Source organism: Buteo buteo, chromosome 10 (genome assembly GCF_964188355.1).
Source record: "Buteo buteo chromosome 10, bButBut1.hap1.1, whole genome shotgun sequence".
Taxonomy (NCBI): Eukaryota; Metazoa; Chordata; class Aves; order Accipitriformes; family Accipitridae; genus Buteo; species Buteo buteo.
Window position 1 is genome coordinate 40,513,812 of NC_134180.1, and position 26,262 is coordinate 40,540,073.

Genomic DNA, 26,262 nt, shown 5'->3' on the forward strand with positions numbered 1-26,262 from the left:
GGATGGCACTAAGCAATGTGTTTCTGGAGAGCGAGTTGGAGGACTGCGTGCAGCACTTCAGCCTCGTGCTCTTCAGTCACTGCTGCACATGCAGCCCTGACGTGAAACGTGCAGTCTCCGAGGGGACAGGGCCAGAAGCCCAGGGCAACGTGTCCGAGTGCCAACTGGCTGTGACCCAGGGTTTAGCAAAGGCAGCAATTTGTCCTTCTCCTGACCAGGGGAAAGGGGCTGGGTTTCGGAGGGTCAGGCGAGTGGGGAGAAGGGGGAGGAATGCAATAGGAAAAAAAATAAAGGCAAAACTACTGAAGCTAGGGCAGCCTGGACACGTTTTTGAAATGTTCTGTGAGAGCTTTATGAAATTGATAAGCGCCTGCCCTCTTGGTTTTTTAATATTCTGCTCTTCTGTAAGGCCTGTTCTGCACATGAGTCACAGAGGTAGTGTCTTTCAAATGGGAGAAATAAATTACTATCGCAGGAACCTCTCCCTTGCTCTGTCCTCATTCAGCTCAGTTCTGCCGGCTTATATATTGAATTTGGCAGCAGTCACAGTGCTGACTTCCCAGCTAATGAAGATGTTTTACATTCGGGGAGGGCTGCATGAAATGAAAACCACATTTACTTCACGACTGTTGTTACAGGTTGCCCGTCCTTAGTGTATACAGATTTAGCCTTCCGAGGAAAAGGTCACAGAGCCTATTTAGGTGCCTTTTCAGCCTATGGCCTTGGAAGGGTTATATAGCCATAAAATTGCCGCCGCCTTCTACTTGTCCCTCAAAGAAGTCCTCCACGCCCTTTTTTAATGAGACTGTCTCATTCTATGTTCTAGCATCCTTGGTTTGAAAAAGAAACAAACGAAACTGTAATATCCCCTTTGCTGGCATTAATTTGACATTGTATGCTTTGCTTGCTTTGTTTTGTTTTTAAAAGGCGAGAAGTAAAATATTTCTGCTAGCAGGGTATATAAAAGATTGTTGCTTTTCTGACCTCCTTATTATATTAATAAAAGCTAGGAAGACTTCAGTAGTGGTGGGAGATCATGTGCAGGCAGCCTCCAAAAGCCAAAGCACTTACTTGCAGAACTAGTAAACCACAAAGCTTAAGATCTTGAAATGTAAATAGGAAGTTGGAGAGTTTACTTTAGAGCCAGCAGTGGTGAGTCTGTATAATGTTTATTTCTGCTTGCCTCCCAGCCTTTCCTAAAGCTTGGCAGAGATGAAAGGGAGGCTTTCTTGGTAAATGAGTTATTAGAAGTTTCTGTTATGAGCAAGATTCCTTTGTTCCTGGCCTGACATAATTCAAAGCTCAAGGTATGCCTTGGTGACTGGGAGAATAGGACGTTCCTGTTTAGTGTATGCCTGTCAGAGACATCCAAGTTTTGCACACCATCGCTTTGCTGGTAATCAACCTGTTCAGGGTAATGTAGCTGAAAGCAATACAATCTCTATTGCACATAAACTAGATAATGCTTAATAATGTGTCCAAAAAACAGCGCAGTCAACTCTCCTTCCCTTTTGTGGACAGATCATTTGAGTTCAAAGACTCAAAGAATAGATGTGGACAGAGTGAATGCTTTGAAAAATATTCTACTTGGAGACTATAGGCTGATATTCTAGTGACGTCTCACTGACATCAGTGAAAACACTTGCTTAGAAAATTCCCACATGCGGTGGTTTCCATACTGCAGTTAACTGCAAACTACCCTGTGTGACACTGAGCCATGTATTAGGGTGTTGGATTTATAATACTAAGCCTTTCTGCAGTGTCTTCTCTTTGGTGGTCTTGGGGTTCTTTTAAACAGTGAATGAATGGGGTAGGAGAGTAGGAACTGTTATTCCAGTTTTATTAGGTGGGAGACTGAGGCACTTCATAGTTTAGTAGGTTTTTAATTGTTATGTCTTTACTTTCACAAACTCCACCTATCCAGTGCTTTGGGAGTGTGTGACATCTGAGTTGGAAATTTTGCCTTGTATGATGCAAAGTTCTGCTGTGTTCTCAAATGAGAGCATTTACACACTACAGGCAGTAGTATATTGCACTATATGATAAAAGATGTGTAAACCAGAGATCTGTTTTCTTCCTTCCTTGGATTTTCTCTTCTGTTTGGTGTAAGCACAATGGATTTAAAAGCTTATGTTGGGCTTCTTCCAGGTCTGACTGCTAATAGGGCTCCTCTCCTGTTCCTCGCTCCTTTTCCCATGTTTTGCCTTGGAAAGAGTGAGCAAGAGAGACCGAGCTTCTTATGTACTTATGTTGACACTAGTAAGATTTATCTGGTCTGGCTGCCGGAAATACTGGGCTGCCTAATTTGGGCCTCTCTACTTAAAGCAGTGTGGGATTGAAGGTTACCTGTTAGCAGGTCTTGCACCTTTATTTCCTAACTATAACAGTTGTATATTTTAATAGGGTTTGGGGGATTTTGTTTCTTCTGTTGTAGGAAGGGGATTGTATTCTGTAGCTAGGAAAGTTATAAAATTGTCTTCCTTCATTGATGTTTAGGTAGCATAGCATCAGTCCATTGTCGGGGACAGGGTAAAGCAACTTAATTTTGATTCATTCTTTATGTATCATTATTCTTGGTTTTGTTCATGGAAGTCCAGCAGCAGCAGTGGCTCTTTGTTATAACAGAAGACTTTTATATTTCTTTTTCTGTATTCTTCAAAGTGATGATACCAGATTTGACAGGTACAACACTCTCATCAATGCTGCAAACTAACGAATTCTGATTGCTCCTCTCTAGACCCAGAAGAATGTATTAGCCTGAAGCCCATAGTCTTGAGCAAACCCAAGTGTCTTCCTGGAGTGTTCTGTTCTGAGGACAGCTGGATAGGGGATTTCTCTCAGATCACAAGCATATTTATGTATAATGAATAGCCTTTCCAGATCCCTTGTTTATCTTGTTTTTGTGAGAAAGCATGAATTTATTAAAGAGCCTGCTTATTCTATGTGTCTAGATCTCATGGTGAACAAAAAGGACTTCTTTTTGTGCTCCTTTTCTTACAAGAACTTAACTGAACTGTAAAAGAATAACTAAAATACAAATGAAATGAGATATGATAAGGGATGTCCTTGATCATCAGTTAGGTTGTCTCCGGGCCCTGAAATAATTAAGTAGCATTTTCAAGGGAATACAATAATTGTATGAAAAACAACTTAATAGTTTTATGTTTTAAAATTTTTTGAATTAGCCATACTTGCAATGAGTAGTGTGGAATTTGGGGTCAAAATCCCCGATTTTGTTTAATGTTGCTGGTTTGCTGTATGATTCTGTCAGATTGTTGCCTTTCCTTAGTTTACCCACTTGCAATATGAGCATAAAACTGAAGCTGTGCAGACAGAGATCTTTCTAATGAAAGGCGTGATATGTGAGTGCTGGGTATTAAGGGATCCATGGTCCAGGGTGGTATAGATGCAATGGTATTTCTAAGTATCTTTTTACTTTTCTTAACAGCAACAGATCCCCCAGTCAGGCAAAATTCATCAGTATTTGGGCAGTAGGCCTCTTACTAAGGTTTTTTCCTCTATTTTCAATTTTATTCAGCCTGTCATGAATCAGTAGTTCTTCATCTAAGTTTCCTCCTGTTGCTCCAGCTGTGGGTGGGGAAAGATCTTAGATGGGGCAAGTTTTATTAGGGAGAAAGTAAATCTCTTCTCATATAATCATTCTGGAAGCAAAATGAGGAGATGCATTAGCTGCTGCTTTTTCCCCCAGCGTCAGCCGGGAATCACAGTTTATGCTGAGTTCATTGTTTATAACTGTGGGTGAAGGCCTGAGGTCCTCTCTCAGTGTTTACTCTGTCCTTGGGAGTTTGTCTCAGTAAGTAAGGGCTGAATAAACACCAAGTAAGGTTCTCAGGATTTACCCATTTAGTTATTCAAATGTTTAAAAATATGTTTAAAATAGTGTGTGATAGCATATCCCATATAATGTAAATCTGCTTACAGTAACTCAGGGGTATTGCAGAAGATTTATTTTACCTGCAAAGATGATACTATTGTTGGTAGTGGCTTTCACTAATACAGAAGGAATACTTACCTAATGGTGAAAAAGGAAAATAAATCTCTAAAATGAACTGGTTTATGCAATAAATAAGTAAGGAAGGCCTTAAGGTATGTGGGAAGGGCATCCAGACTAGATAAATACACCAGACCTCATTTGAAAGGATTTTGGTTTCCCTTCATATTTCCCATTGGTTGCAGTAAGAGCTGCAGGTTTTGAAGAATAATTCTCCCCCATAAATAATAAGGTTAGGAATAATACCTACATGCAAAACCCCCTTGAGTTTTCTGTTCAAATGTCACATCTGAGCTTTCTTTCCCACCCTTGCCTTGGAATTTCTGTCACATCAGCTACTAAGCTCCAAGTTCTTCAGGACTGTCAACATGTGATAACAATGAGTTGACTGGATTGGGATTATCAAGACTTGGACTACTTAGCATGCATATTATATATAACTATGAAAATACTTCTCAACGGAAGACAAGGATCTTACAATACAATCTCCAGGAAGAGGTATGAGACAGGATAGCTCACATCTTCCTACAGTTCACAATTCTGCCATCAGCTCTTTGGGAAAAGGTCAGTGCTAGAAACCTCTTACGGAGACCCTCTGTTTCTGTGCTGGCCCAGCATGTCACACTCCTGTTTCTAGCCACAGTGACAAGGACTGGGCCTGCCTTGGACTACACAGGGTTTGGCTGGGAGGCTTGGTGGGATTTTCCTAAATAGCATTTGGAGGTGGAGTCGTTTTTGTATCTGGTGAGTGAGGTGCATCCACCAGTATTTGTGACACAGCTGTTCCATGTGCACAGTTCCTAACCTTTCAGGTTGCGATGAGGTCTCACTAAGTCTCCTAAAATAAGAGAGTGCTGCAAGTGGTATCTGAGGCGTCTTTGTTGAGGAACCAGAACTGAAGTTGAAGGTTGTGAGCTAAAGGAATAATTCTGAGACACTTAAACTCCAATGTTCTTGTAAAAGATTTATACTGATCTACAAGTCAGCATTATAGTAAGTTTCTTTTCTAATGCACAAATGGAGCTTTTTACTGAGAGATTGCTAACTTTCATGAAAAATGTGTTTTGTTTGCAATCTCAGACCGTCACTTTTGAAGACTCAGTTTCTTGTGTTGGTTGGAAGTAATAACAGAAATTTGCTTGAACCTCAACTCACTGGAGTCTGGGAGGACATTCTGGGGAAGAATTATTTTATGTTTACCCTGTTCCTATGCTCTTCCCTAAGCCATCTGTTACTGGCCACGGTGAACAACAGGTTAGCAGGCTGTATGGATCTTTGGTTTGACTTTTTGCCTTTTTTTTTTTTTTTTTTACGTTGAGAAGAGTTAGTTCATATTGTGATGAGCTTTGAGGAATTCAATTTAGCATAGCAGCAAATTGTAATGTTATAAAGTGCGTATTTAAAATGGCCTGCAGTTAGTTGTCTGTGCTGTAAGATTTATAATCTTCACATAAACTGGCATTTTGTGACAGTGAGTATCTATCATTGGAAGAGAAGTAAAAATAAATGGGTGGTATAAATTGTTTGAGTCCCTATATCCCCAGTGAGCTATTGTTATGAGAGGCACAGAAGTAACTGCTGTGAGTCATGGAGCAGCATTGCTTTAGAAGGGTACATAATAGCATTTCAGCAGAGGACACAGCAGAAGCTATGGTGTAACCAGACAACCTTTCAGTCCATTTATCAAAACACTTGTAGTTCCCATTTCAAGGAAGGCGACACAGTAAATATGAGCAAAAACAGAAAGGTTAATCTGTATATCTGTATCCAGACATTTCACTAAATAAAACAATAAAATAAATCAATGCAGAACCGCTCATGCTTAAGTGCTTAGCAAAATGCTTCTGAATCCATCACAAATGCGGGCGCTTTTTTTCTGTTTTGGATCTTGAAAACAATTTAACAGATTAAAGGTCTTTTTTTGCCAATTTATATAAGAGACCTTGACCTTTGGGAATACAAAGAGAAGGATTATATGCTACTATGTGCCTGTTGTATACTTTCCCAAGCTGAAACATAAAATATGCTTAGTGTTAATGGATACTGATAAAAGGCAGAAGTAAATATATGTGAACATTCAAGCTTGGAACCGTCAAAATTCATCTAGTTTAAAGGTTTTGTTTCAAAGCTGAGCATTCGGTCAGGGTCCCTGTTAAGGCATTTGGAGTTCTTGCATCTCTGATTTAGGCAGATGGAAATGGTGGACACTGAATGCGTCTGAAATTATTACCCATGAATTACTTCTTACTTAACTTCTTCCAGGGCTGAAACTCTCAAGTTGTCCCAGGCTTAGTTCCAAGTTTGCTTCCTGGAATAAACACAGGAGGTTAACCTCACACCCAAGGAATAAAAACTTACAGGGGTGCAAATTTTCTGTTGAGGACACTGGTATTGTTTTTCTGTGCGTGGGGAGAGCAAGCCCAGGGACAGTTCTAGAGGCGGATGCTGTGCTTAGACTTCTCTATGCTCCCGATGTCATCTTCCGGAGACCTATCTCATATATGACTCTGAATGACCTAACTTAATATGAAACTACTCTCTAGACCCTCCTGCCCTCTCCTTGTACTGATGCAGAAGCTGTTTGATCCACTTGCTCCAGCCCCTCTCTGGGGATGGTTCTCAGTTCTTGGGTCCAGTGTCTCAACCGTCTTACAGTTCCTCATAAAACTCTTCTTTCTACAGAGAAAACAGCGTCATTCTTCTACAAAGGAAATGAGTACATCTACCCCTCTAACACCTTTTAGTTTATGATATCTTTTTAGAAGATCATCTGTTGGATCACAAGCAGCATCCCCAGCCCATTGGTCTCAGGAGTACTTCTCTACCATCTCGATCTTTTTGCCTGTTGCTCAATTCGAATGATAGATCTTACTGCTCAGATTTTCTGTTCATTGGTTTCAGTTTTACCTGAACAGTGTTCAGGACTTGCCTCTCTATAACAGGAGTCTTGGGATCCAACTTCCAAGATGGTAGAGCTACCTAACCCCAAGCTGCCATTCTCTTCCATCACATGTGATGTTAGTGAACCTGATTCATATATATGACTCAGAGTTTTTTTAGTGCTTCATGGGTGGATTACCCACATGAATGCAAACATGAGGGTCTGCTGCTCGCAGTGGGACTGTAAAGTCATCACTCAATGGTCAGGAGATCACTGGCAGAAATCTGCCAGCTCTCTGTGGATCTCATAGAAGGTTGAGAAGTTTCTGTCTGTTCCAGAACATTGATTTTTATATTTCCCCTCTCTAATTGTTTGTCTCAGAAGTGGCTACAGGTAGCATGGTAGGGTGATTACTTAATGCTCCTGATACGGATACCATTAAGCCATGCTCCTCTTCTAGCTTCTGCTTTTAAGCGGCCAGCTTCCAAACGCTCATGTCCTGTTACAGCTCTCATCTTTTGCAAACAGCAGGCAAATTTCAGCAAACGATTGAAACATGACTTGAAGAACACATTATTCAGGTGTGGCTTTCTCAGCTTGTGTGGCCAGAGTGCTCCTGGGTAAAGATAAGATGAGGTGGCTGAGAGATGCATTGCATCTCCTAATGCTTCCTTGCACCTTTTTTCCATGGTGCATCGTCTGTTTTTAAACAGGGGGTCATAGATCATGTGTTTGTGATATCTCTAATCCTCCTCACAACTCCTTTATTACGACATAGAGAGATAATGAGAATATAGATTGTAGTCTCTCTCTTATGCTTTTATCAAAAAGTACATGAAGGGACAGGCTCCATATGTACAGCTAGGGGAAGATTTGTTTGAACGGGAAGGAGCTACAAGGACAAGGCTGGTAGCCTTGTGAGAGTTTGGTGGCTAAGTATCATATATTGTTTGGATTTCAGTACCAGTTCTGAACTGGAGTACCCACTCTGTTTTTGTTCTGTCCTCGTGAGGAGAAAATTAATTCGAAATGTTTAATACAGCCCTAAACGCAGTGAGCCAAACTCAACTTTCTTACAGTTGAGTTTCCTTGCCCTGATGAGGTAGGCGACTTATAGTGAAAATAAAACATATACTCATCCTATTTGGTTTAATTATGCTTGAAATTTTCTTCTCTCTCTCTCTGTCTCTCATTTTACTAACATCTTTTCCTGGCTGAAAAGGAGATTTATAAAAATACATTTTTTGGCAGAGAAGTGATATTTTATTAACATTTCACCATTTTAAAACAGATAATAGTAAGGCGAACGAAGAACATTTTGCATCCAATATAATTTTCGTTTTTTCCTGCTTTTATATTCTGCTTTTGAATTTGGAGTTTTGAGTGCAAAGAGAGGAAGTCAAAAGTTTACAGTAGGAGAGGTAGGCACCCTATTTTCCCCTCAGGAAAATAGCAGGATTTTATAATATGAAAAATATTATTCTATTTAAAACAAATCTCAGTTGTCCAGGTTTGCTGGTTAATATCTGAAGGCTAATATCATTGCAAGCTTCTTCCACAAGATTAGTATTAAAAAAAAAAGATAATTTTTAAAGCCTTTTCTATGATCAAGTAATAAGAGTACAGGCAGATGAAGAAATTATCTGAGTAATCTATACTGTATATTTGCACGATCTCAGCAACTCTGCAGTAGCACTCCTGGCCCTGGTTTCCTGTGGAATGTGCGAGGTCCCTGGGATCTGTCACACGATACACCACAGAAAGATGATGAATAGAGGTGGTTTTGCCGGGCAACTGACCTCCTAGTTTTGCCCATAATAATTTATTCATGCGGCTGTACCCTAAGACATACTAATACCATACATATCATTGGCTGAAAACTGATGCAGCATATTGAAAAAAAGCATGAAATGCCCACAGTCAGCTCAGATGAAGAGGCTGGACCTGGCTGCTATCTAAAAATGGGCTGCCTTGTAGAGGGGTCTGTTGCTCGGATAAGGAGTACAGTGAGTTAGTTAAGCCCCATAGCATCCGTTGTCAGAAGGTTTTCTCAGAAATGCAACTTCAAACTGGCTTCTGGTGGCAGACCTCCAGAAAAGCTGCTTATACAAGTGCAGCCTGTGACCTCTTGCACTCCCTGCTCTTGGCAAGGGCCTGATCTGTTGCATTTTAAAAGGTAAAATAAAATACAGCTGAATAAAACAGGTTTGTTTTTGGTTTTTTCCTGCGAAATTTGATTTTTTTGTTGTTGTCACTTTTAAGCAACATTTTAACTGATATGTTTAACTCTTTTAAGAACCAGGATCCTCTGGGATCAGGGGGAAACCCCCAAGCACTGCCTTACAGTTTCTGCTGGTAGATTAGTTTTCAAGCAGTAAACATCTCAGTATGTGGTCATCCTCCTTGCTGAGGAGCATGTCTAGTAAAGTCATGTCCAGTTCTCAGTTTTTGAAGTGTGCTTAAGGAGCTAGTGTGGTGTTCTTAGAGGCAAAGCGCTGACTGCAGGAGCTGTCTTCAAGAACTCTTTTGTTCCCTACTTTTAGGAAATGAAGAACATGAACTTGCAGAAGCAGGCAGATTTCTTTCTTCTTCTCCTGTATCTAAGTGTCTACTGTCCCTCTTTTGAAGAGGTATCTCTCACCTGTATGGATATTTGCTAGCATTCTTAATTATAGACACTAAAAGACTAGGGCCAACATACTTCCTAAGGGTAGGTGTCCCAGTCCACATTCGGATCCCTAACAGCTGGCTTCATATTTTAAGTTCTTGAGCCAGAAATCAATGGGAAACGTGGGTCTTTGGCTTTTTTGAAAATCAGAGTACTTCTTGACGTTTCTAAATACAAGTGTTAGCCTAGATCTACAGACAGTAAAAATCAACGTATTTCCATGGAAGTTGATGGTTAATATGCTGGTTTGTACAAGTTGAAGCTTTGGCTTCCAAGGCTGGAAGCACTTGGTCCAGATGAATTTCTCTTTATACCCATAAACATAAATTAAGTACAAGTTGAATAACTAATATTATTGTGATGCAACATATTCTTTCATTCAAAATTACAAGATTTAAAATTTTTCCAATACCTTTCCTTATTTAGCCTTGAATAAAAATCTCACAGTGGAAATGTTTAATAATCCCAGTGAAGTTTTCCTCTAATTAATTCTTATTAGATATAAAGCCAGGTTGTGCAGTATATAGTCCCATTGCATAACTCACCTGAAATATTTTCAGAGATGAGGCAATCAAGTTGCCCTGGGAGTGTGGTTTCTTTACTGGGCATTAATCACATACCTTGTTTGGTCTGTAGTTTGTAGACCAGTTAATGTTTTATGGAAAATTTAGAAAATTAGAAATAGTTCTGCATGCGTGTCATTCACATTTGCCCTTCTCATAAGGGTTACTATTTGGAATAAGAGGTAACAGTAGCCCCTAAGAATTCATCTGTGAATTCTAGTTTTAGGTTGTACTGAAAGTTTTTCCCGGAAAATAACTAAAGCAGGGATTGAACTGGAATACGAGCTCCAAATCATCATCAGAAATTTCAGATCACAGTCTGCATTTTGATGCATACTCTGTATGTTTCTAATTCCTGTAATTTTTACTTAAGGGTGTTATTGTGGCTGTGATTGGTTTGATTTTTGTCATACAAGTTTGTGATATTACCAAGTGCAGAATAAGCAGCAAAATCAAAAAGGTCTTTGTTTAAATATTGTCATACATCTCCTTTGTGGGTCTGCTGCACTTGGAACCTTGCTGAACTGCTGGACTGGAATGTGCTGGACCTGTGTTCTTAATGCTATCGTGGTGTGTAAATAAGCAATACCAGTGTCTTCTCTCTCAGCTGCTCAATTACATTTTCTGGGTGTAAACTCTCCTCCGAGACCCCTCAGGCCAATTGCTTCAGGCCCTGAGAACTAAATAGGCACATACACCTCTGCCAGAGCTCCAGTCCTGCGAGCAGTCACCATTTACACTCACCTCTCCTGCGACTAACAGCAGTGAGGGGACACGAGTGACATAAAAACATGTCTTTACTACAGCCAACATAACAGAAACCAACTTGGGCAAAAAAATAATACTGAATACACGTGTCTGTTTCAACTTTCCTACCACAGGCCACTCTCTGGCCATAAGTTTATGCTCTGGGCAGTGCCCAGAACCCTTTGATTCTCTTGCATGATTTTTTCTGGTTTGGATGATATCTGCCTTTCTGTCTCTTTCAACCTTGCCTGGCTCCACAGTCAGAAATCTTATCTTACAGTATCTTATACTGCAAAAATATTGCCTGATGTCTTTGAATTTTATTTTGTTGTTGCACAACCTCGATAGAGATAGTTGGACAATTTTGTTTTGCTTTGATTCATTCTGTTGCCATTCTCATAACTAAATGGGAGCTTCTAAGGTTTAGTAACTTTCCAGGTCTCTGGGTTTGGTAAACCTGTGACATAGCCTTGGCAACAAATGATGGAGCACATATTCAGCAAGGCATTTGTGAAAGTGATTTCATCACATAAACCAGAATTCTTCAACTGCATGTAAACAGATTACCAAAATCATCTGTGGATGGGTGTGTTCAGGCAGAATCCCAAAGTCCATGTTCTGTATCTATTTTGTTGTCGCTCAAGTAACTTTCAAGCTTCTAGTGGGATAAAGTTAGCTCTGTGCAAAAATTTTTGTGGCCTAGTCTTAGTATCATTGCAGAGCAAGTCTGTCACTGTGGATGGCCCAGGGGATGCCAACCTGTCACATGGAAGAGAGCTATGTGACTTGCCACCACAAGCTATGCAACTACATAGCAAACCGATGATGGCCAGGGGACATAAGCTTACAAATAAATTACTGGTGGTATATGACCTATAGGAATTGGAATATTAATAATTTTTAATTTCCTTTGTGTTCTGAAGTACATTTCTTGCATTCCAAGACCTTATTTTCTTTATATTTTACATCAGGGTAAAGCTTGAATGCTGTTATGTGTTTAATTTGTAATTACTGCTCATAATAAATATATTTTAAGAAGCTGACTGTACTCACCGTAGGCTTAATCTAAAGACTTGCCTCCAGAGTTAAGGGGAAGCTTAGTTTTAAACCCATTTAGTGCTTGAGAAATAATGCCAGGATGGCGATTTTAGAGTAGGCATCAGTTCACTGAAAATACAATTGCATGCCCCAACTCTGCCCAGTTAATATATATGCCACCAGAAAGTGCTGTTATTAAATCACACATTCAGTAGCTATTGCTATGACCTAAGTTTGAACCAGAAACCTAGAAATGAAACATTCTTGGGTTTCCCTTTGAATTCTCTCCTTTTTTTATGAATCTCTTTCATTCTTTGTCAGAGAGTTGTGGTCAAGTAGCTATATAAGACCCATCTGTCAGCAGAAGCAAAATGATACAGTTTTCTTAACACAGGATCTTATGCATCAATGTAAACCCCCTGAATTGAATGAATGTCAGTATTCTCAATCCACAGTCAGTCAGAAACTTTGAAAGTTAAAAGTCAGCAGAGAAGTTAATGAAAGTATTTGACTAGTCAATGATCAAAGTCCAGAACTGTAAAGAGCATTTATTAGTTGGTGACTGATATGGTGCTTTTCCTTGTTTCTTTCCCTACTCTCCATTAATATCTTATATCTTTTTTCATACCTGCCTTAGCCTAACAAAAGCAGCTGTTATTCTGAATTTCTGGCTATAGAAGCTGATAACTGAGGTCATTTTCAAACAAATTCTCCAACCTACCTTCTCATTAGCAAATGGTTACTCTAAAAAAGTTGTGACAGTAGAATGAAGGCTTAATTTTGCTTCCACGTAAGTGAGTGTAAGTCAAGAATAGTTCCACAGAAATTTGATTTTCTCTCTCTATGGCATACTGCAAGGAAATAAAGAATCTGATAGCGACACTAGAATGCTGCCAGATATCAAAGGCCCAAAATTAGGAAGCAGAAATGAAAATGGAAGATGATGGATATATACCAGTACATCTTGTTAATATAAAGATTTACTTTTCAGGTAATAACCAAATTCTCTGATAGTGTTATTGTAAGGAATTTATGTAAGCCTACACCAGAAGCAGATGGTGTCAACTAAGGAAGAAAATTCTGCTGAAATTCATACTTCCATAAAACTGCTCTCACCAGTGTGGTGTGTTTTATTTTATCTTGTCTCTGATTGCCGTAACATTTACATAAAACTGAGGAGGAAACACAAGCATGTGCCTGATCATTATGGCTAGTCTAGCAGAACAAAGCTAAGTAAAATAAATCTCACATTGCGACTTGCTCATTTTATGGGATGGCTGTATGCCTAGGTGATTCTCATCTGTGAAGGTCTGTGTTCTGTTCTACTCATTGTACCAAATGACAGCCCTGAAAGCTGAACTTAGTTTGGATTAAAGGCACTGAGTCGTCTGGTTCACTTACATGAGCTGTAAGTTAGGCTATAAGTGGTAAGTCGTGCTGTTTTCCATGTAGACTTTTACAATAGAGGTGGATTTTTTTGCCTGTTTTTGTTCTAGAGGGAGAGGCAAGTGGGAAGGGCTAAACTAAATTAAATACATTACAGATCTCGTATTAGTGCCATTTAAGCAGGTCATTTCATACTTTAGCTTAGTTCTATATAGCATTATATATTTTAAAGACATTTTTCATTTCTGTGGGCTGCCAGATGTACTGCTGATACCTTCTGATCTTAGATAGTTTGACATTGATTTTCCTAGCACACGCCAGGGTTGAAATCTGGTCTGTAACTCATCCAAATGATCTATTCATAACAAAAAGTGCCTTCTGGCAGTTGCACCACAGCTGAATATTGTTAAACTGAATTCATCATTTCATTTGTTTCTGATTGCTCTATAATGTTTACATATCTTACCTATTAGTATGATCTTTTATAAAGCCCACACTGAGGTTAAATTCTCCCAGACAGAACTTTTTTCTCCTTCTTCTCCCTTTCAGAAGGTGGTGAACTCTTTTTCCCTTCAAAGGAATCTTGGAACTGCTTAATGCTCATCTCATCTGAAATGATGGGCTGAGCAAGTAGGAATGTGCGTGTTGGGGAGACATGGAAAGGTGACATTTTCCTGCACAAAAGGGTTCTTCGCCATCCACAGATAGAATAACTGTGAGATGGAATTGCTCGTCCGAGTATAATACTTCTGTAAGTAAGCATCATCACAGATGAGGGCAATAGTCTCCATGTGAATATGTTCAACTGAAATATTTATAGAAGCTGCTTATGACTCAAAGTGTGAATAGGTTCAGATTCTTCTCATCTCCCATCTTCAAATTCCTGCTGCAATGATTGTTGTGCAGAGATCATTCTAACATCTAGCAGAGGATATCCTCTCTGTGTTTCAGTTTCACTATATGTAAAAAATAATAAACGTTAATATGTCTCACAATAGGAATATGTCACAGGATGAATTTAAGTTAAATAGAAGGCAGAAAATCTGAGGCTCCCTTTGAATTCATATTTTAACTTTCAAAGAAGGATGACATCTCCTATTTGCTTTAAAAATAAAAATCAATTGCCCATAAATCTAAAACAGATGTTGTTTTTCTACTAAAAAGATTAAGGATTTTCTTAAGCTCATTAAAGGAAAAAAAAATAATGACACCACATTGATCCTCCTATATCATCATAAGAATGTCTGAAGGCAATAGAAAGCTATGAAAACGACATGGTATTAGTGTAACAAAAATAGCTCTGAGTCTGGCAAATTGTGCTTATCTTCTGGGTTCTGTGGCAAGCTTTGCACTATTTCTCCAACCTTACGTTTATGTCTAGTCATGTGTTTTAGTGGGATTGGGTGGTATGTATATTCAAACAGAATTTGGTCTTTTTATTATGAAAATAAAAATGCCAGCTGCTGCATGGCTTGAAAAACTTAAGCATCGTCCAAATATTTCAAGGAGGGGAAATGGAAACCATTTGCTATTTCTTACGCATATATCTACGGAAGAATATTCACCCTGTTGCTTCTCAAAGGTTGCATGTCTGTTTTGGGGAGTATGTTATTTCCCAATTTTCTCGCTTTCCATGTGCATCAAAACCCAGAGTCTGCAAAATGCGAATGAAACTCTTTAAGTGAAAGGAGGAAATAGGAAATCTGATGGTGCCATATGAGGTATCAATAAAGCCCAGCATGATAGCCAGTGTTCTTTATTCCGGTTAAAAGTTCCCACAGCAGAATAAAATGATAACCTAGTACCTCACTGGCTATATTCATCAGTGTGGCGATACGCAGCTCGCTCGTTTCCTCTGTTTATGTGTTGAAAGCTTGCTGGAATGTGTACAAACAGCACTTCAGTAGTAAAATGATATGAAAGTCTCAAGTGTAATTTGAGAAGAGCCAGCACGGAAATATCCTGTCCTGGCAAATTCCTGTGGGTGTCCAAAATGCTAGGCCAGAAGTACTGGCTCCAGAGAGAGTATCGTCTTTTAATCAATCTAAACCTTTTTGTGTTATCAGACATACAGGACAATTTGGTAAATTGTGGACTAATGATAGAAGAAGGGTTTGGTTCTTCTGTTTTTTTAAAAAACTGTATTGTCCTTCATGATGTTTAGAACTTCCCCTGATTTCACAAAGCATCCTTGTGCCTTTAATACCCTTAGACGATTTGGTTTCTTCAGACTACGTAGCAGTTGGATTTTAAACTTGATACATCTGGTATAGCTAGATTCTTTCTTCAGAAATCACAGTAGAGTACAGAGTGCTGCAAAGTTTGCTGCATCAAAAATATTTTGAGATCAGACTTCAAAAACCCAGGCCCCTCTGCCCTAAATGTTCCTTCCCACCTGTAGAGACATGTGTTGTGTCCACAGCTATAGGATAGGAATGAGATGGGATGTCTGGGTTCTCAGCACTCTTCCATCACTAGTTTGGAGCAGATACTAACTGGGAATTTTGACCTTATGCCGTGTTCTCAGTAAGGTCAGTGATGTGGAATTGGTCTAAAAATCAGGTTATTTTAGGATTTGCTTTCTCTTGCACTTCATTTTGTTATTGAAATTGTAAAAGAAGGCTTGCCCCATAGAGGTGTTGAAAACTCAAAGCTGTATTAATTTGTAGTTTTAAGAGAAAACAAAACAAAACCAAATGTCTTTGCAATGTTTTTGACGTAGCTTCGTCCACTTGGAGTCATAAATGCCTTTTTAAATTCAGTGCAGCTATTCTTGCTCTTTAATGGGTTTAGTCAGCCAAAATCTTGTGCAGACACACAGACACATGTGCACGCATACATCTTTAGCGAAAGTAAGTCAACGTGTTAGAGCTGATAGGGGAGAACTGAGCAAGATTCTGATATTTGTTAGATGTGTTCCTAAGAGAAATCAGGATGGCTTGACACCATAGCAATGTGTTTTGAGAAAACAGTTTTTGTTGTTTTGTTTTCCTACTTAACTTCATGACAAGAATCAGCTGTAATGTAAGTTTATGGCTTGAGCAGACTATTGTTTGTGCAGAAACCTCCCTGCTGGTGTATTTACTAAACATGTGTGATGCACAAATGCCAGTAAACTGCATCTTGGAGCATATTCCCTAGTTGCTAGCAAAAACTGTCTTTAAAGTTTGGCCTGTTTAAATATAGGGAGAATGTGCATCAAGTTTACCAGGAACAGGCCTGAATTTTTAATTGTTCCTCCTCAAAACTATTTTGATGTGAAATGCGGGCCTTATTGAAATCAATAGCAATCTTTAAGCATCCTTCAATGGGTCTAGAATTTTGCTAATGAAGAGTAAGGTCTAAATACAAAATAACATTGTCCCATTGACTAAGACCTCTCTTTTATGCTGTTCCAGAATTGCAAACATACAGACTTATTTTGTTAAGGCATTCTCTTGTTTCCTTCTCTTGGAGCACTTCCCACCTTCTAGAGAACAACAGTTGCAGATTTAGCCATCCCACTAACACGGACTAGTGGGAAGTGCGTTCATGCGTCTTGTGATGGTGTAGGACTGCACTGCTGTTCTCTTTTCCCAGTGAAATCATGGCTACGTAGATCTCAAATGTATATACCTCTGTTGGTCCTGGAAGAGAAAACATGAATCATGCTTCCAAGAGGAGCAGGTAGCCTGCCTGGGGCTGGATGACCTGTCTTCTCCAGCCCCTGTGCAAGAATTATATGTGTTCAACCAGTGCAGAATACATAACCAGGCTTTGTAGAAAGTACTAGGACCCAAGTTCCACTGCCCCATTCCCTGTCGTGTGCTGTGCCTTACTTGCTAGCCTAGATAGCGTACCTCCTTAGGCTTTCTTCCTGAACCAGAAAGAAAGTCTAGAAAGTCTGTGTAGTCTATTGAAAGTGGAACAGCTTTGTAAGAGGAAGGAAATGCCCTCCACCCTTATAAACTGGTAATTTGCATCTTCTGAAGCAGAGAAAGGACGTGAACCAGTGTCTCCCACATCCTGAGTGGTCTAACCACTGAAATACAGCACAGGAGCAGGATATCACTGTATATGTGGGTGGTATATTTGTATGCAAGCGGTAGCATACAGTCCTGTTCAGTTTCTGGAAGATAGTGCTTAGATATCTGCCTTGATGAAAGGGCTCACAGGTGTGAAGGAAGGAGTGGTTTGTGTAAAGCTAACCTTAAGTAAGGGGCAGAATCTAATGTTTACCCAGGCAAATGTTTCCTGTTGGCTAACACAAGCAAATCCCTTTTTGCCCAGCCCAGCTTTGCAGCTTCCACCCAAGGCACCTAACTCTCCTGATAGCGCTGTAAGAGCACCGGAGCTTGGGGTTTTGCTTCAAGCCTCAGGAGTCAATGGCAGATCTTGAGGGACCTCACTGTCCTCTGTCAGCAGGATTCCATCTCGATTCTTAACTCTGAAAACACACAGGATGAGTCCTCTATAAACACCGGCTGCTGATTACATTGGCTTATTTTCTGATGTTAGTCAAGTAGAGTGTTGTGTCCAACTGTTCATTCTAAGGAAGGTGTTTTTCTGCAGAAACGAGGCAGTTTCTCTATCCCTGTAAAACACAGTTCCTGTTTCTGAAATTTCTTACTTTCTGCATGGCCAGACCCAGCTGTTGTGTAAATGGGAGTGAGTGGGGGCAGTTGTGCAATCAGTAGCTGCAGCTGCGTCACATCATCTAAAAATGATGCAAATGGGGGACATATTTCTCCACCTTCTCCTTAGAGTAAATCTCTACCTATACATCTCCACTCATGTTGCTAACTCCAGTAGAGGAACAAGAATAATTTTCAGTATTGGACTCTAATAGCTGCCAAACATTAGTTGTGAAGTACCTACTTTGACAAGTAGTTTGATTCATTAGAGCTTTCTCTTGCTTTTCCAGGTCAGTGAAACACCCATTTTTGTGCCTGGGGTTTGGGGACCTTATTTCTCTGCAATGGTGCCTGGATTGTGGTTGAATGAGGGAGGTCAAAGTGCTACAGGAAAACTGGTAAGTGTTTGGAGACACAAACAGACTCCAAGGTGGGAGGTCTGCCATAAATGCTGTCATTCAGGATAGTTTCACTGTCAATTCAGGCAGAGCTCTGCCTGAAACACCTCCGTAAGATCATAAGAGATACCATGCTGCTGAAAGCAATAAACAATTAGTTGATTGTTTTGTCTCTTACAAACTGTTCATTTGCATACCGATAGGGGATTATATATGGGGCAGAGTACTAAGGGCATCTCCTCCTTTTGTGATGGTGGTGATGATTATTGTTATTATTTTATAGGCAAATAGGCATTCATTCTTTATTTTAGTGGGAGGCTGAGATAGACTTTGAGATAAAGAAAATGATACACATTGTGTTATATAGAACAATTGTGCTCATTGATGGGCATAAATCAAAGATGTATTGTATGGACAGAGTAGTAATATATTAACATGTTATCCTGCCTAGATAGATGCTGCATATATTGTCACCTCAATTCTTTCCTTGAGTGGAAAGAGTCGTAGCTATATTAGGTTAATTTAATTTATCAATAAATATTAAAACCAGACTGCATTCTCTAAAAATGAATTTTCTTATTTATAGGGAGGCAGTCAGAACTAAAACACTGATGTCAAATGTAAAGAAAGGCTAGCTGTATAAAACAGTATTTAGGCTTAAGTCCAAAAGTGTCAGCAAGACCTTAGTGGCTGCTTAACCCTGGAAGCTTCTAAAGCTGCCTCTGTGTCTCCCTGCTCAGTGTGTAGAAATACTGACTGCCTTTAGGGGTGAGGTGGAAGCTCCTCTTGGGAAACTACAGGAGGCGGGCCCAGTCCTGTGGGTGTTCTCTGTAAGCTCACCAAACATACAGGTGGGTTTGGTCTTTCACAAATTGCAGGCATAATTGCTCTCTTACTCAGACCTAGCACCACCCACCTTTTTAAAAGCCTAGTGATCGGAGTACATGTCCAGGACGTAGTAGATTGGGGCATCACTGCCTTTATACATTCCATATGGAACAGTCACTGAATGAGAAACAGAAATAATCCTGGATCAGGAAGCCCAGACACACCCTAAGCGCTGAGCTATGAACTGGAGTTCCCTCCTGTGCTCTCTCCTTGGCCACGTGAATCCGACATTCCTCTCTGTACGGTGTCACAGCTTCAGTGGGAGAGTCATCCCTCTTCCTCTCCTGCAGCCTCTGCTTCCCATCCCATCTCCAACCCATCCGTAGCCTCATGGCTGTAGTGCTCTCGCAGCAGGTGGGATGCGTGTGCTTTAAATTTTTCAAGTCAAGATGGGGCTAGAACCAAAGTGTCCCGTTCTGTAGGTAACTGCTACAACCAGAGGTAAAATCGAATTACTGCTCATAACATCACCCCTTTAAAAGGAAAATGGCAAATCTTGGGTGTTTCTTTGTAAGAACACTTTTGAGAGGAGAAGTCTCTATGTGCTTAATCCAAAGCGGGTGAAGACACTTAACTAAGTTGTAGAGAGGATACAGCAAGCCAGTGTTTTTTGTTGGCTGGCTCAGTGTGGTTCCCCACTTAAAATGTACTATGAGAGCTGGGGCATTTCAGAAAGATGATTTTAAAATTCCTTTCTATTCCAGTAGCAGAGAACAAGACATTCCTGAGTCATTAAAGAAATTGCTGGAAAAAATGCATGGTCTTGTTAGGACCCATAGCAAGAGTCAGCTCTAAGTACTCTTAGGTATATTAGGGAGGCTGTCTTATTAAAACATTCTTAGAATATCTCATGTGGTTTTCTTGAGGTTGTACGTACAGAAAACACATAGGGAGCCATAGGAGGAAACAGTGTATGTGCATTGTGTGGAGGGTAGTTTGCATTCATTATCTTTGTGATTTTAAAGATCCTGCTTTGTGTCTTTTTAAGATCCTGCTTTCTCATACTTGAAGCTTTCGGAAAACAAAAAAATTGACATGTTTTGGGATTCTTTTCATTGCTTGATCTATGCCCAAAGGTGAATTCTTTTCATGAAATTTGAACAGTCTGTTGAACTACTTAAAAGTAAAACGGATACACTTCCCTTTAAAAATCTCTAATTAATTTTTTTATTGATACAGCTGTGAAAAAAGTCAGTTGGATTTTGAAAACTAGTTCAGATGGAGTCCAAATGAAGAATTAAGAACTCCACTTGTTTTGAAAAAGCTTGTTTGTTTGTGCATTAGATGGGCTTTTGCACTGGATTTTCAAAATTTATAGGAAGAAAGATATTGCACAACAGAGACAAAGGATGGCATGACATCATTACAAACTGTAAAATAAAGAATAGCAGAAAAGGGTTTCTAGATGAAACCCTCATGTGCCCATGTCTTGAATTAAGAGCATTTAAATATCTAACTTCATAACTTCTGTAACATTTTTGTGTAAAGTGTTTTCATAGCACCCACGTATATGTGATATTTATTTATAGATTTATTTCTGAATTTATGAGCTGCCTCTATGTTCTAAAGAGATTATGCAAGATTGCAAAATTCAGGCCTGAGCTTTGTTTCTAATGCATGCACATGTTTGAGTGTTGGCTTTGATGCAAATCTTGGAAAGAACAGGCATGCATTGCTTTTATTGCCATGTTCAGATATGTATGCTTCATTATATGTTTTCCTCCACTGGTTAAGGACTAGACTCATGCTGTTAAAAATTAAATACTTAATGTGGTTTGCTGCCAATAGGTATTGCCAAATATACTCAGTGCTCTTGAGTAGCTCTCGTTTTGCCTCCTTAGCTTTTACTCTTACCTCTGATGGGATATTACCAAGAGGCCACAAAACCTGCTGAATTATTGTCTTAAAAGCCCGTGTTATTCTACCTGGTACTTTATTTTGTGAGTAATGGTAGCCACTCCGGAGTGAAAGGACAAGCTGACCTATAAATTTAGTATAAGACAGAGCCTATATTGATCTTTTTTTATAGCAATAATTGCTTGTCAGGGTATACATTTTGTTTCCTGCAATGAACATATGGAGCATCTGTCAGGATGACAACACACCTTGTGTTTTATTATAGCAGTGTGATACAGAAAGATGTAGGGATTTGGGCCAAGAAGATGCTCCTGGTAGAATTCCCATGAGGATATGCATGCAAGAGAATGGGAGAGGCTAGAGGACATGCTCTCAGGTAGTGTTGGACAGGAAAAAAGTCATCTTTTTGGCTTGCTCTTCTGACTGAGGAGCTGCATGCTTAGCATTTTGCTTATTTTTGGTGCAGCATTGGTTGGTTTTTTCATACTGTTTTTAAGCCAAATCCTGAATCCAGTAATGTCAGTGGGAGTTTTGTCATTGGCTTTACTAGGACTAGGACTTAACATCTCGTGAGTAATTTAGAAGCTCCCTTGTCTTTTTAAAGTTATGACACTGTGTTACCTTTTTCCAGGACTGAATTTTTAAGATGTAATCGTCCCCAAAATGTTGCTTTTCTCTTTTTCAGATAGATCATGTGGTTCAAGGCCACATCGCCTTCCCGGAATTACAGTCAAAAGCTGCAGCCAGGTCACTGTTCTTATTCCTTTATCACATACCTGTCTTATAAATTCTGTATTCCCACCCGTGCAGAATTCCACGGCTGTATCCTTATTCTGAAACAGGGGAATTAACAGTCTGATAGTGGGTTGGAACTATTTACAAAGGCTTGCCAGGTGATTGCTCAAAGACGAAAGCTTTAAACTCCCCTCAGATACCTTTGAGGTATCTAAGTGGTGATATTAACTTTTTGCTTTTCAACCTCTTTTATATCCAGCCCAGGGTATTTCTTGATACCATAGCATCAGCCCTGTTCAGCAGACCTTTATGCCTTGGGCTAATGGTGTGTCTTAATTTGTAGGTGACACTATTAAGCTCCAAGGATGAGATATAGCTTAATTAGGAATATATTACTCAGTATTTTTGGAACAATCATCTAAAGGAAGGTATAGCCGCTGTATGAAAAACTCCTGCATGGCAGCACAAATAGAACAGAGAAACCCAGGAGGAATTTTCAGACAAAACTTAAGACGTAGGAGTGAATCAGAGGTAACTCCAGGATTCCTTGAGCGGGAGGCTGTGTGCGATGTGGAATCTTAGTTTGGTCTGCTTTAGAAGTGGATGAAGACAGTCCAGACAATTCTGTCAGATCTGGACTTCCTCAAGCTATTTTGGCTTGGATTCCTTTTAAGATGGTTCACATCACTCCCAGAGAGATCTTAGCCGAACAGTTAGGCACATTGGATGAAAATTTGATTCTCTTTTAATTTCTTTTTCCTCCTTAGATTAAAAAACAGCAAACTTGGCATTTTATCTTCAGTTTATCACTCTGGTCTAAAAGGCAAGGGTCAGTCCTGATAGATGTATTAAGCACATGGAGTTATACAGTTATTTTCAGTCTTCCCTGGGTGTATAAAGCTACCTGGTTTCTCTGGATGACCCTTCCATGCTTTGTAGTGCCCAATGCCTTACTTGTTTGTTAAGAACTTGACCAGGATTCCCAGAAATGTATTGGACTTCATTCAGTATGAAATATTCATGCTTCCTAGAATTCTCTTGCTTGTTCTTTAAAAAAAGGAAATCAGGAAATAAATGCATCTGTGTATGTTTGGAATAAGGATTGATCTGGGATTTTTTCCAAAATTTTGTCCTATGTGAATAGGACACTAAATATAGAATATTGGGAATAGAACTCCATGTTATCTGAGTGTATGGTGTCATAAATTTGGATTTGAGTCTCCTGCAGTTAGTAAAACTGTGGACAACAGCATTGATAAAAAAGATTATAATATTTTATAAAAAGGATGATAATATTTTATAAAGTTAATTTGCTCAATGGTGGTTTTATAATGCTTTCTAGATATTACTCTCCTAATGAAATGTTTGGATTGCTCTACATTTAGTAAACAATTATTAATTCCCCCGTCCCCTTTCTCCCTGTAATTCTCACATATTTGTTAAAGAGTTTGATTTGAACAAACAAAAATCAGGAACTTTGCAATTAGAACTGAATTTTTCTCCATATTTCTTCATTTCTTCCTACACATGGAGCACGAGCTTCAGCCTTATCATAGGGACTAGTAGTAGTAGCTATATGAGTGTGAGGCATTTTTTTAGTGAACAGTGTTGGCCCAAGCTTTGGATTATGTGTTTACTTACATTAAGTCATATACTTAATAAGAACATAGTGTCTTGTTTTGGGGGATTGTTGGTGATGATGGTAAATTATTTGCCTGTAAATCTCAGTGGAATATTTCAGAGCATCTGGTTTATTATGTTTAGTGTATTCTCTGTGTGGGTGTAGGAATTTGTTCAGCCATTGCCAATGGTCACCGAAAGAAAACAAAATGAGAATGTCATACTTACATGTGCAATTGCGTATTACCTTTACTTCCCATGCTAGGTGCAACACTGTGAAGAGTTAAGCTGGTTTTGTAGTGACAAAAAGTACGTGCATGTCTGGATCATTAAAAAACATCTGAGGTCACAAATCTGTGCCTTTTACTTGCTGCTGCCTATCACCTACTTCTACCTTCCTAAACCTGTCTTTGCTTTCTCCCAGGCTCCTCATGCTGCTAATAAGTAGGTTTGGTAATGGCAAACTGCCTGCTGAGCAGCTGATCTCAGAAGCTTACTGTGTAGACTTCTGTTCCTTTGCCTCTACCAGGAGCAAGAGTTTGCAAGCTGCATTTATCACTGTTTCAGTAGTTTGTGGTAACTTGTTAGGGCATGAGCGGCTTAGGCAGACTTGCCAGAAACCAGCTTCTACTGACCACTTGTGCTGAAGACCAGTGTTGTGCAACCCTCCCAGTACTATTCCGATGTTCTCTTTTCCCTTCTTTTACTGGAAGTGGAGAGGGTTGTATTATGTGAGGATTGTCTGGACAGCTGTAAATTTAGCATTTGGCCTAACTAATAGGCATACTCTGTGGGCAGCAAACCTTGGGTTTTTTCATCCAGTTCAGTGAGTTGCAGAAATTGCTCTGTATATAGCACTTTTGGTCTTCAGTCTATATATTGTGTAGGTCTGACATCTAGCCAACACTGATACATTAAACCCTGTATAGGTAGACTAGAATAGGAAATTAAAAAAAAAAAAGTAGTAACATGATCATTTATGCTATAAAGTTTAAATACTTCTGTTTCATAGAATCACAGTTTCTAATCTTCTGGAGGAAAGAAGTGTCTAACTGACAGCAAAGATTATATGCCCTTTGGCACTTCGTGAAGCACTACGTTTTAGGACAGAATTTCCCTTCCTTCACTTCTCAATGCCATTTCCCCATCTAAAGAGATGAAAAAAGCGGTGAAGTGACACACACACACATTATCTATCAGCAATTTGGGGATCTTCCAAGCAGAACACAATGATCATATTTGGCAGTTCTCTGTACCTCTAGATGTTTCAGAGCCCTTTTTTTTAGATTTGGAAATCTCAAATTTTTAGATTATTTTCCTGAAAGATACCTGCTGGCATCTTCCAGGATTCCTGAACAGATTAAATCCCAACCATTTGTTGCTTTTTGAAGTTATGTCCCTAATATGAACACAACCCTGGACAAACTTGCATTGATTTCTTGTTCTCCACTTTCAACATAGTTCCTTTTTAATAGCAATAGCTTGTGCTCAACTCTGCAAGTCAGATCCAGCTGCTACTGATACTTTCTCATAGAACCGAATAGAAAAACCTCCAGAGAGCTGATAGTGTAATACTACATATAACACACATGGTAGAAACTGGAACTGGCAAGTGTTTGAAGGATTTTGCCAGTCACTCAGTCCAAATGTAGTGCCTTGAACCTGTATCTATATGTAGGCAAAAAAAAAGTAAAAGGTGTGGAAAAAAATTGTAGTTCCAAGGTTTTGAGGGTCTTAAGCATATTTGGCTGAACTTTAGCCTCTTTTGTACAGTCCTTGTGTTCTGTCAGAGCTGCAGGAATGGCTAATCCTTGTGAGAGTAATCAAGCAGGATGGAGATTAGATAGAAGCTGGGATGTCTGGTAGGCCTGTGGTTGAGTGAAGCTTTCCTTTCTTTTCCTTCCCAACAGTCAAGCCACGATTTAGACTGGAAATAAAATGACTCTGTCCTTAGCATGTACTGCTTATAGTGCGGTCTTCAGGGATGTAGAAAACAGGGCTGCTTTTACAACAAGGGGGGAAAAAATGATTGTGACCTCAAAATTATCATAATTAAGGTCCAGGAAGACACATAAAGTACATTTTAAAGTACGTGAATAATGATGTGAATTAGTTATTTTAATGTCTTCCAAGTGTACTTCATTTTGAATGATATCCTCTGATAGCATACACATGGTAAGGTATAATTGAAAAAACATGCAGCTGAATGGTTGAATGCAAAGTATAAATATACAGCTGCTAGCAGGTCAGAAGTCAAACTAGTAAAGCATATGCCAAATTCCCTTAGGGATCTCATTAGTGCACAATTGAATATACATGTAGAGGCTAAATGAATATCACTGTTTGGGTCTACAGTGGATGAGACAATGACTAATCAATTGTAATTAGGGTTAGATGCTATTATTGACCCACATGTCTAGAATTAAATGCCCCACTTGGAGATTTCAGAGGAGTTGAAAAATATATATGAATCTGTTCATGATAGTATGAGTGTTTGAAAAAATATTCTGAGCATAATTGCAACATTTTTTAAATGGAATGTCACTAGAGTCATTGCAAGCCAAAGCACTGAAGAATTCACCATTAGTCCTAAGACTGCTCTTGGTCCAGGAAAAACTCCGTTGGATATTGTGGAGTTGGGTGTAGTATCTGAACTTAGATACAATCATATTTAGGCCCATGTTTGCCTCCTCCCTAAAATAGCAGCCACTTGCTTTCTCTCCTCCACCCTTAGTGCTGCATTTTAATCATAACACATACTGAAATAATTATGGTTTAAAAAAGGAAAGCTGTAAGTCCAGTGCTATTGATTAATCAAAGAAATTTTTAAACATTTGTAAAGGAATTTGATTTTCA

At 39.3% G+C, this 26,262-nt stretch overlaps 1 protein-coding gene across 22 annotated transcripts in view; it reads left to right on the forward strand.

Moving 5' to 3' along the window:
* FGGY (FGGY carbohydrate kinase domain containing) overlaps positions 1 to 26,262 on the forward strand; it is a 327,635-nt gene that overhangs the window by 262,657 nt on the left and 38,716 nt on the right. For 21 of the 22 annotated variants that reach the window (XR_012651846.1, XR_012651845.1, XM_075037209.1 and 18 more), the window contains 2 exons: positions 18,199 to 18,306; positions 21,737 to 21,798. Coding sequence is in view for 20 of the 22 variants with exons in the window: in XM_075037209.1 (XP_074893310.1) it covers positions 18,199 to 18,306; positions 21,737 to 21,798 (170 nt within the window). In the remaining 2 variants the exon portion in view is untranslated. The remainder of the gene's footprint in view (positions 1 to 18,198; positions 18,307 to 21,736; positions 21,799 to 26,262) is intronic. The other variant, XM_075037229.1, reaches the window with a different exon arrangement.